Here is an 11,100-nt window from a genome sequence, read left to right as displayed (position 1 = left end):
GGGCGCACCCGGCGGTGGCCGCGAGGTTGGGCTGCTCAGCCAGGCTGGGAAGCGAGCACCACGGGCCCTCCACGGGACGCGCTCCCAGCCCCCTCCCTGCGCACCCCACCCCCTTCCCTCCGCCGCGCACGCAGCGCCGCGGCCCCTGTCAGAAGCGACCGGATCCGCCCCAGCCAAGCAGGGCCCGACTCGCACCCAGGACCGTGGGCCTCCGCCTTCCCTCTAGCCTGGGAGAAGCATCGGGCCCTCCCCTCCTCCCGAGGAGCGACGCGGGCGGGCAGGACGTCCCGAGAAGGCCGGCCGCCCGCGGCCACGTCCCGGCCCGGCCCGGGCGCGCCGAGGAGCGGAGCCAGGGGCCGGCGCTCGCTCCGGCTCCCTCCCGGGCGCGCCGGAGCCGGGGGCGGCCGCTCTGGCTGCAGCCTCGAGGGCCTACGCCTCCCCCGGCCGAAGCTTCCCGCGGCGCTCGGCAACTTCATTCGGCTCCTGCCACCGGGAGCGAGCTCACCCATCAGGTAAGGAAGGCTGCCTGCTCCTAGGCTCCAGCTCGGGCGGGCGTGTTTCTGAAAGTTGATTTGAAATGCATCCAAGAGTGAGCAGGGCCAGCCGCGGCTCCTCCCCGAGGCGACTTCTTTGCTCCTGCAGACATTCCCGGCACCGGCCGACCGGCGGGAGGACCTCCCCGCGCGCCCAGCACGCCCGCTCCTGCGCGCCCCCAGCAGATGCCAGTGCCCTGAGTCTGGGAGCTGGCGGGACGCTCTCCGGGTCGCTTACTCTGCCCCTCCTCGGTCGGGGCAGGTGAGGGACGCAACGCGGCCGGTCTGGGCGCGGGCTATAGACCTCGTAGTTCCGCGTGCCTGGGCCGGGCCCCGCGAGGGAAAACACCCACTCTTTTTAATCTCCATCTTACCCCAGTAGTTGGGTTCCCGCAGAGGCGTCCCTAGGGCCCCCACTAGTATAGGTTGGGGCGGAGTCGGACTCGGGATGGGAAACCTGGGCTGGGGACCGGGTGGAGGGGGTTGGGGGGCAGGGGAAGGAGAAACGCAGTTGGGGGGCGGAGGCCTAAGTACTTAACGCGTTGACTTCGAGTGAAATCAGATCAGTCAGAGCAGTTCGCTGTGACTCGTTTCTCTCCTCCCACCCCACATTTCTCTTGGCTGGACTCTACCCTCCCAGCTCATTCTGGTCACCCTGGACACTCCCTCCGTCTTTTCCCAAGAGTGCGGCGGCTACGGGCGCCGCGTCCCAGAGGGCACAGACGCCTAAAGCGTCGTCTCCTCTCCTCTACAGGTCCTCCCGGCCCGGCCCGAACATGCTGGACGGCCTGAAGATGGAGGAGAACTTCCAAAGCGCCATTGAGACGTCGGCCTCCTTCTCCTCGCTGCTGGGTGAGTACTCAGGCCATGCGCCTGGGCGCACCGTCTTTCCGCCAGGCCCCAGCTCTGGAGCCCAGCTTGCTTGGACCCGGTCGGCAATAGGGGAGCTAGCGGCCCGCTTCATGCACTCAGTTGAGCCCACTCCCTGTCTAGCCGTCAGTCTCTGTGGGTCCTTCCTACCCTTAACCGACAAGCCACCCCAGGCCTCACGCATCGGGCACCGAACTCCCCAGAGCCGCGAGGGGCGGGCGAGATTGCTTGCAGGCGTTTGAATGGCAAATGATTAAAAATACCCAGGACTGGATTTTTAATCACAGAGCTGATCGACGTCTCATAAATGCCGCCGTCTTCTCTGAGGCTTAAGGACGAGCACACAAACCCCAGTCACGGAGCACCCAAGTTCGAGGCGGCATCTCGCCTCCACCAACTCCAGCCCCAATCTCAGCCTCAAGCACCGCGGAGAGGCTTTTCCGGGCCGGTGGGCAGCGCAGCGCGGGGATTAGCCCGCGCGGCAGGGCCTTTGCCTCGGCTTTAATTAACTGGAGCCGGATCTCGGGTCCGGCGTGTCGCCCTCCCTCCCGGGTCTCCCCAATCTCTTTGCAGCGACCACGGAGGAGCGGCGAACCCAGGGCTTCGACCCACACGCGGGTCTAACCGAGCTGAGGCCAGGGATTCCCACCCTCCACCCCGCACCCCGCCCTCGATGCTTTTCAAGTTTGGTGAATGGGTGTTTTAAAATTTTTTAGCGGGAGGGGTTTTCGTTTTGTCAGTTAAACCTCTTGCCTCTTTCCCTAACTCGGAACCGCTAGAGCGGGGTGGAGGCGGAGGATGAGGCTGTTCGGCTAGAGAAACCAGACTGAGGGAGGAATGCCCCCCTCAACTCCCCAGATGAAACGAAATCGCGTGCACCGCGTTCCCCTTTTTCAACCGCCCTTTCGGAAACTTACCGACTCCATACAGCCTCGGAAGATCCAGGGCGTCAGAGCTGGCCCAGACCTGGCGCAGGGCGCGCTCGAACTTCTTGCGTTCAGCGGGCGTCGCGGCTCGCCCGGTACTCCCTGCCCGGCCCACGTCCGCTCTCTGCGCCCGGCTCGTGGCCCTAGACGCCGAGACAGGGCAGAAAGAATAGGGAATATTTTAAAGATCTCGCTACTTCTAGACCTCCCTGCCTGAGCGCCAAGGGGACCGGCCCCGCTCCTGAGCCGGTGGCTGCGTCTCCTGAGGGGAAGGCGACCGAGTAGCAGGGAAACTGGGAAGGGTCAGGCCCTTTGGGACACCACGCGCAAAGGTATTGTTACCCGGGGGAATAGGCCTTCTTTAAATAGCTGTGAAACGTGCCGACATAGCGACAAAGGTGGCTGAGCATCCCACTACCCTCAAAAAAAAAAAAAAAAAGCCGCCCCCCCGCACCCGCAAACTAAAGGGACAAAAGTGACACAAGTGCAAGGGTTGGGACAGAGAGGAGTCCCTTTCGCGCTGAGTCGCTTTGGGTGCGTTTTCGCCCTCACGCGTGGCTGCTGAGCTCGCCTGATTCCTGGAATCCTGGCCGGACACTCCGCGGCGTCTCCGAATCCTGCTTCTTCCCTGTTTTTTTTTTTTCTTTCTTCCCTCCATTTTGATGCTTCTTAATTATGAAAAAAACCCATCTGTAATTTGCGCTCCAGCCAGCAGTTTGGGGTTCATTGGTTTGAACAATACTTAGTTTGCTTAGGGCGAGAACGGTATTTTTCTGCACGCACAGGACTTTTTAGGAAGCAAAGAAAATGTAAAGTTTTCCTTCAAAAAATAGAGCAGAATTGCGTTTTAGCAAAAGACAAAACCAAACAACAAAGTAGAAAATCCTTTTTACACACTCACAGTTTTAATAATAGACAATAGAGACAAGCATAGTGAGTGATTTAGTGATTATGTGATAAACCTGGGAGCACAAATTTATTTGCAGGCCGATTTTACAGGATGTGCGCACGTTTGCGCGCATACCAGGGTAGGTTTGATAATTAAAGGCCACTTATTATTGATTTCTGCCCCCTCCCCTGGTAGAACTGAAACCTTCCCACATAGTCCCTGTTTATTAGAAATGCCATTTGGTTTGATTTTGCTCTGCTCTCCAAATCTAAGCTTGGATGTTTTGCGGGGGGCTTCCCAGGGTGGGAGGACGCGGGGGTAAATCCGTGGGTGTGGAGTGATCCGTAGCTGGTCCGGGCCGGCTTTGGCCGGGATGCTGGGCCGGCTCGGCTCACGGGCGGACGTCTGTTGCTGCTGTAGGCAGAGCGGTGAGCCCCAAGTCTGTCTGCGAGGGCTGTCAACGGGTCATCTCGGACAGGTTTCTGCTGCGGCTCAACGACAGCTTCTGGCATGAGCAGTGCGTGCAGTGTACCTCCTGCAAAGAGCCCCTGGAGACCACCTGCTTCTACCGGGACAAGAAGCTCTACTGCAAGTATGACTACGAGAAGTAAGTGCCCGCGCCTCGGAGCGCGCCCCACACACTGGATCAGCGAGCGAGGGAGCCTTTCTCCTTCTTCACCCCCTCATATGCTTCTGGAAGGAGCAAGATGCGCCACGCTCCCCAGGGCGGCAGAGGGACTGCGCGGGTGCACGCAGCCACGGCCCAGGCCCCGCAGAAGCCCAAGGGATGGCTCCCGTTGTGGTCTGCTCGCCCAGTTTTCCCGACCTGGCCATTCCCCGAGGACACTCCTTTGTGGGTACTCCCACCCCATCAACGTTGTTTCTCCCCTCCCTGCTTCACGGGGGTGCCCTTGGGGGCGGCCAGTGGCCCACCTCTGCTCGCCGGCTCCCCCTCTACCTTACCCACCTGTCTGCGCCACCCACGCGCTTATGCGCAGAGCTGAGGTGGTCCTGATTCCATAGCTTGGGTCCCCTGTGCTCCTACCTCGCTTGGCTTTGTCCACTGGGGTCCCCAACAGATTGGGCTCGGAAACACCGCTGCTGCCCCTCTGAGCTCCGCGGCAGCGCACACCCCTTTTGCTTTTTCTCTCACTGTATTCTCCCCAGCCCCTTCCCCGTTGTCTGCAAAACCCTCGGGCCATAGGAGCAGTTAGGCCAGGTCCTCCATCCTCCGCCTCCTCCCTAATTCCCATGTGGGCATGCGTTTCTGCCACGCCGCAGGTTCAGTTCCCTCCCGTCAACGCGAACGTTCTGGTGTGTTTTGAGGAGACCTAGGAGACAGGTATTTAAGAAAGTGGATTTTTTCGATTCTAGATCTCCATAATGTCTAAAGCCTGGACGAGGCTGGGGAGTGGGAGTTTGAAGGACTTCCTGGTTCCGGCCAGGCAGGCCCGGAGTTGCTTAGTAGAGCTGAGCTGGGGGGTAGTCTGGGGTGGGGGTGGGGGTGGGGGGACTGCCCTTCCTGGTCAAAAGAGTTCAGCAACAGGGACACTGACTTCACTGAGCTGTGCGGGGTATTGAAGCAAAGAAAAGTGGCTGAAACGGAGGCCTCTGTTTTTGTACCCGAGGACTGGATAAGTGACGGAGTGCCCTCGGGGCATGGGCAGGAGAATTCTGCATTTGTCACTGGTGAATGAAAGGGACAGCACTATATGAGGATAATCGAGGGAGGGTTAGTGTTCCTGAAAAGCAGTTCCTATCATGTTATTAAAAACACACCATGAAAGGAGGTGTCCAGGAGAAGTCTCAATATAACAGAAAGCTCTGGGAGAGAACAGAAATATCTTCTTGTCTGATTTGCCTGGGCTCTGAGGTTTACTACAGACTGACAAAGCAATCAGATCCAGTGACCACACACACAAAAATTCTTTCTGCTGCTCAAACTCCCTTGCTATAGCAAGCTTGAATTTTACCCCCATGTGGATAGAGTACTGGGCATTTTGTTTTGTTTTGAAAAGATCATTTTACACTTTTCAGCACACAAAAAAATAGGTGTTTGATTTTGGATGCGTTGGGCAATACAGAAATATATAAAGAAGTGAAAATGCATCGCCATTACCCAAAGTGGTGATTACGGTTTCAATTTTTGAAAAAAGAAGATGTGGTTGTATCTGTTCTTGATTGTTCAGTGCTCTAGTGTCTGAGCGAAAAGTGCCGTTTTTAGGTAATTCAGCTGTTTCTGTGCACACAACTTCAAGTACCACCTTTGGATAAAGCTTCTGGTTGATTGCTCTTTTTTTTTTTCTTTTTTCTTTTTTTCCCCTGTTGCTTTTCGTCTGAAGGTTTTGGGATTGTGTAGTCCCAATCTTTATCTTTGTGCTTATAGATGACTGAAATGTCCACATCCTTCAGGCACAACACTGGCAAATTCAAAAGTATGGGAGCTTAGGAAAGGATTTGGGTGGTGAATTTCTATTGTTTGTGAAAAAAAAAATCACGAATCAAAGAAGGCTTAAGGGTCAACACAGCTGTCTGGCCAGTCAAATCTTCTTTAAGGAAGTCAGGCTGTGTCAAGAGGAGAAGAAACAGTTGTTGTAAAGTACTTAACACAACAATGTCCCCTCCATTTCAGCCTCCCAGGTTTGGAGCGGTTTGGGCTTATTAGCCCACTAGGGTCAGTTCTCCCCGCACAAAGCTATTTCTGCAAAGGGAAAATTGCAGGGATCAACTTGCCAGCTGTTGGCCAGAACCAAGCAGATTTTACAGAGTAGTGTGAGCTACATTGTTTGGAGAGGTGTTGATGCTACAGTGAGGGTTTTTAATTTTGATTTTAACATATATTTTGGAAACACAGATGGCCAAAATGGAGTTGCTTGTCTCTTTAGTTCACTGTCAGCACTTGTCTGTGCCCAGAGCCTCCACTGTTTTTTTCTGATTAATTTTATTCCGTTTTTCTCTCCTCTGTCCCCCATCCCAATCCCGTTCTTCTTTAACCAAGCAGGGCTGTAATATATTTAATAATCTTAATGGCATTCATCTGCGTGGTAGTTGCTATAAGAGAAGAAAGCGTGGTTTGTTTGTTTGTTTGTTTTAAAATTAGGCTCAAGACAAATTCCTTTATTCAACAAGCTCTTTGAGCTCCTACAGGCAAGGCACTAGGCTAGGGGATAGGAGGATACTGAGAAAAAGTCTTGGAGCCTGCCTTCAAGAGGCTTATATTATAGCCTAGCACTTTTTTCCATCTATATTATCCTAACTATTGAATATTTCTTGAAAACCTCTACTGAGACTGCAGGACTAAGTATTGAATAGAAGCTGTCTGGAATGACCAGAAATTTATCCTCCAGGAGGATGCAATTCAATTTTAGATAATAGTCACGAAACAGTCACAGAGAGCACATTTCCTCTTTAACAAATACATTTGTAAACATAATTTTTGCTTGCTTTCTTCGGATCTTTTTAAAAATTTGAGACCCAGCCAAGGCAAGCGGAAAGGAAATTAAGATGGAAGTTAAAGTGATCGGACAATGGTGGTGGTGAATGATGGAACAGTTCATCGAAAATGAATATTCAGGCAGTGCCCTTGTCTCCAAAATTCATGGAGTTCAAATGCTGTTTTTACACATCAAAATAAAAGAACATATAGCTAATGTACAGTCTTCAGTGAAGTTCATAAACATAATATTAACCAAGTGGACTTATCCTATTTATGTTAGCCATTTGTATGTGCATTTCTGGCCATTGAGCACTGTTGCATTTGAATTATTAGCTGCCTATTTATGGTGTCAGGCAGCCAGTTAAAAAGTGAAAATTCTACTCTGTCAACTAGTTGTTACACCTTCTTGATGTCAAACACCATATTTGTCTAATTTTAAAGAACTGAATTGACAGTGGCATCTTAGGCGTACAGCCGTTCATTTGAAGACTTCAGGGTATTTTGTTAAATACTTGTCTCATACACTGTGACACTCTTAGGAATAATTTATCTCCTCAGCATCCAAAACAAATAAGCATTTAAGGCTGGAGTGCGGAAAACTGATTTATGAACGTCCAGAAATTAAGAACTGGAGGTGACCTTTATTGTTCGTGACGTGCCGTCAAAGAAAAATAACTAGTTCGGTGGGATGGTACACGCACAGAATTGATGAAGGGGCATCATGTCACATAAAACATCAGGATGCTATAGGTGTGGGTGTTTAAACGTTGGACTCAGCCGTCTTCAGTGTTCCCGAAAGTTAGCAGACAGCGGAAGTATTTTCCAGCCTGGGGAACTTCTACTTACATAACTCTTGTTCCCTATTTAACTGAGTCCTCTAGGATCTGGTTAGTTTGGAGTTTTCCCTGAATTTGTTCCAAACAAATACTGTAGTTGGACTTACGTTGGAGAAAGAAGAGGCTGCTGAATAACAGGAATGTGGTAATACAATAGATAATTAAGCCTTCTGGAAGGGATCCCACATTTAAATCAAGTTTATATTGTTTCTTTCATGTGCCTGGCGGCTCTGTGTCAGGCGGGGCCCTCTCGCCTCACATATGAAGTTTATCATTACCCCTTAGATTGTTCTGGACATCCTAGGAGCAGTGTGGGATAGTACTGCTGTCATCAGGGCTGCTCTTATAACATCATAACTCCCCACATGTCAGCAAAGGGCAGGCCTTGGGAAACCTTCTCTCAGAGGGCCAGTCCATGTTTTCTCCCCTTTCTTTTGGAGCAGACCAGTTTTTCTGAAGGAAGGGACTCCAGTGAAGCAGAGTACATATCCCTCACTTAGAGCTTTCTCTGTATTTTTCTTTCGACCTGGTGATTGGCAGCCCCGAGGAGAGGATGGCTGAGGTAATGGTTTCTTTTAGGATCAGTAATGAACTAATGCTGCATTTTATCAAGGTAGTGTAGGCTGTATGTGTAGGGAGGATGGTTAGTTTGGTTTTATTACTGTGACATTACTTGGAGATCAAAATTGGGCATCAGTTCCTCATAAAAGAAGCCCACAGATGAAATTACAGAGGCAGTTGTTAGATTTTTACTCTATCTTTTGTTGGCCTCACTCCTGGCATAATAAAAGTTAGGAATATAAAAATCAGACACAGCTAGGTAATGAATTGATGTCTGCATTAAATTGCAGGGGGGCTTAGCTTGGGATAAGCACTGTCCATGGGCTGTGGCTGTGTTTGTGCGGGCTGACTTATCTCTTTTTTTATTTAGAGGGTGATTGGAAACCCTCCTTGTTCAGAGGTGTTTTCTCTTTTTATATGTATTGGTCCGTAGGTAGGACTTTCTGAATCTCAGACTTAAAATGTTGAAATAAAATTAGAGAGCAGGAGTAGATATTAATAGTATTCTGGGGATTAGATATGAACATTGCCTTTCAGAGTAGACTTGTGGGATTCTTTTGATCCTTCACGTAAATGGAGCACATTAAAAAACTTATTTATCCGATCCAGTTTTACATATTGTAGAGTTCTGGGATTTTGTCATCCACCTGGCTAAGGAGTTGCTTTTGCTGTTCAGATTTCAGTGACAAGAGCTTTTCTGATAGTTCATTGTTTGTCTTGCTTTTTAGTTTCATTTTTCTTATTTATAACTTTTGTGTGACCTAAAATACTGTTACTAATTTTTGAGAGCCCTCTTTATTGTTGTTTTTTAATTCTGGGAATGTTTTTTGGAATTAATGAGTAGGTACTGTTTCTCTAATGAGAACAGTTCCATTCATTAAATTATCAGCTAATTAATTTTTATGGTCAAAGAAATTATTTGGATCCTACTGTTCAGAAGTGAGAAAATAGACAAGGATTTAAAATACTCATTATATTGCCGGGAATTTATTAAAGCTTCTTAAATTGATATACAAAATGTCATTGTTGCTTTATATCAAGATCGAAGATTCAACCCGTATTGAATCACGTTAATTTGATCGTTAACTATAGTTGTACAATACTGGGAAATGAACTATGGGGGAAAAAGTGCGATCACATCCACTAAAGAAAGGTTTAAAAGTAATTTCCGCCTTAACTATGAAATCTTAGCTTTACTTTAATGCTTTGCAATTTTTTTTTATACCTTTCTAACATGGAAATTTAAATGCCCATATCTTCAGATGGGAGTTCTTGGTAAGCCACTTGCAGGGTGGGGTATGGAGGACTGGGGGCTGTATGGGATGGGCAGTGCCACCCCTCACCCCACCCTGCACAGAAGCAGAAAGGGTCCTATGTGGGAGAACCCTGTGCAGTTTCCAGCATGCCTGAGGCTTCCCCCTAGGAATGAATGCCCTGTATGTTTTTCTGAAAGTTTCTTAGCAGTGTGTAGATCAGCGTTGCCAGCAGCCTTTTCAGATTCAGTTTGGGGAAGTTGGTAATTTTAGGAACAAAATGTAGAAAAGGTTCTGGAGAAAAGAGGCCCTTTTCTCCTTTGCGCCTGTTTTCTGGAACCCACAGAAAAACTTGGTACGCCTCACGATGTACATTTTCTCCTTCGTCTCCTTGACTAGTGCGATGTGGGACAGTTTAGTCAATTTATGACAATTAGAATTAGTTATGTTATCATTGACCAATGTCAGCCGCAGCTTTGTGTCTCTTTGTCGTATATTAAATGAAACCCAGCCAACTGTCTTGCTGAAATGAAGCAAACACCTTCCAAATGTCAAATTGTTATTTTAGTCAAGCACAATTATCTGTCTCTATATTTTTAACCAAGATGAAATTAATAAAATTGCTGTGGCCCTGGCATTAATTAGCAGGAGGATTAGAGCTATATCAGCTAAAAAGGAGGTGTAAACACTATAATCTTGCTGCATGTTTGTTTTCACACTACTGAAAATAAATAAAATGAGACTTAGGTTGGGGATTAAGTTTCTTTGGGCATTAGACAGCAGATGCAATTGGAATGCAGCAGAAACAGTGAAGTATTAGTGAAGACATTATCAGAGGAATAAAACTGTGGCCCAACACTGGTTTCCTACCAATTTCTGGTAGACTTGGTCCCATTGCAAATAGCCCCATCTGGGCAGTTAAAAGAGGATTTTTAAAACCTACTTCCGTGCTGTACTTTTCAGTCGCGAACCAAGGCAACCAGATCATCTGTAGAGCTTGTCACCTGGCTGCCGTGCTCGGGTTCGCTAGAATTTAATGGAACCCTTGCCAGATCCCCCATTATTGCACCATAATGTCATAACAACTAAAAATACAAAATGGACTGTGCTTCTCTTAGTCCTTAGCTGAAGTCACATGAAAGAGTTTGGTCTCTTCTAGCCTTTCAAGATTCCAGTTGGGGGATCCTATTTTTGGATAACAGTAAATATGTCTGGCTTTTCAGACTCTCTAGGCCTCCAGTGGCTTTCTACCCTGATGGATTTGTATTTTATCATCATTACCCTATAATGGACAAACCCTGGTAGGTATCTGGCCACTGTGGATCGGACTGCCTTGTCTCATGGGCCAGTTAAACTCTTCATATTAAAAAAGATCTTTGACATCCAGCAGTGCTAGGAATGGGCCACATGCCATATCTGACTTCACATCTAGCCCCATCCCGTTCTGCCTCCCCCTCACTCCCCTATGTCCTGTAGAATTCTACTAACTTGACTCTTGCAAGCACATGATATTACTTAACACCGTCTCATCAACTGCCTCATTTCTCCCCCATGCCAAGTTTATGGACTGTTGGTCCTCTTTTAATTTTTCTCACTTGGAGGAAACAAATTCATCTTTTAGATACACAGCATAATGATCCACCCAGTTGTGGAGCAGAGCTCAGCTACAATACCTGGTGAGGGGCATTAAAACACTCAGGTTTGCATGATCCCATGATCACACTCTTTGGGTGACCAACTGGGGCCCCTGGACATCTTTCTGAGTGTGCCTGGCACCTTCATGGATGCTGGGTTAT

The 11,100-nt window shown here is 49.0% G+C and overlaps 1 protein-coding gene across 1 annotated transcript in view; it reads left to right on the top strand.

The window, feature by feature from the left end:
* Positions 1 to 1,290: 1,290 nt before the first annotated feature.
* The window catches only part of LOC137209286 (LIM homeobox transcription factor 1-alpha-like), a 116,731-nt gene continuing 106,921 nt past the window's right edge, over positions 1,291 to 11,100 (top strand). Inside the window, exons 1-2 of the mRNA XM_067710793.1 lie at positions 1,291 to 1,385; positions 3,639 to 3,825. Coding sequence (XP_067566894.1) covers positions 1,310 to 1,385; positions 3,639 to 3,825 — 263 coding nt within the window. The 5' untranslated portion in view covers positions 1,291 to 1,309. The remainder of the gene's footprint in view (positions 1,386 to 3,638; positions 3,826 to 11,100) is intronic.

Source organism: Pseudorca crassidens, chromosome 2, assembly GCF_039906515.1.
Source record: "Pseudorca crassidens isolate mPseCra1 chromosome 2, mPseCra1.hap1, whole genome shotgun sequence".
NCBI classification, from domain to species: domain Eukaryota; kingdom Metazoa; phylum Chordata; class Mammalia; order Artiodactyla; family Delphinidae; genus Pseudorca; species Pseudorca crassidens.
This window is presented reverse-complemented; position numbering and strand designations above follow the sequence as displayed.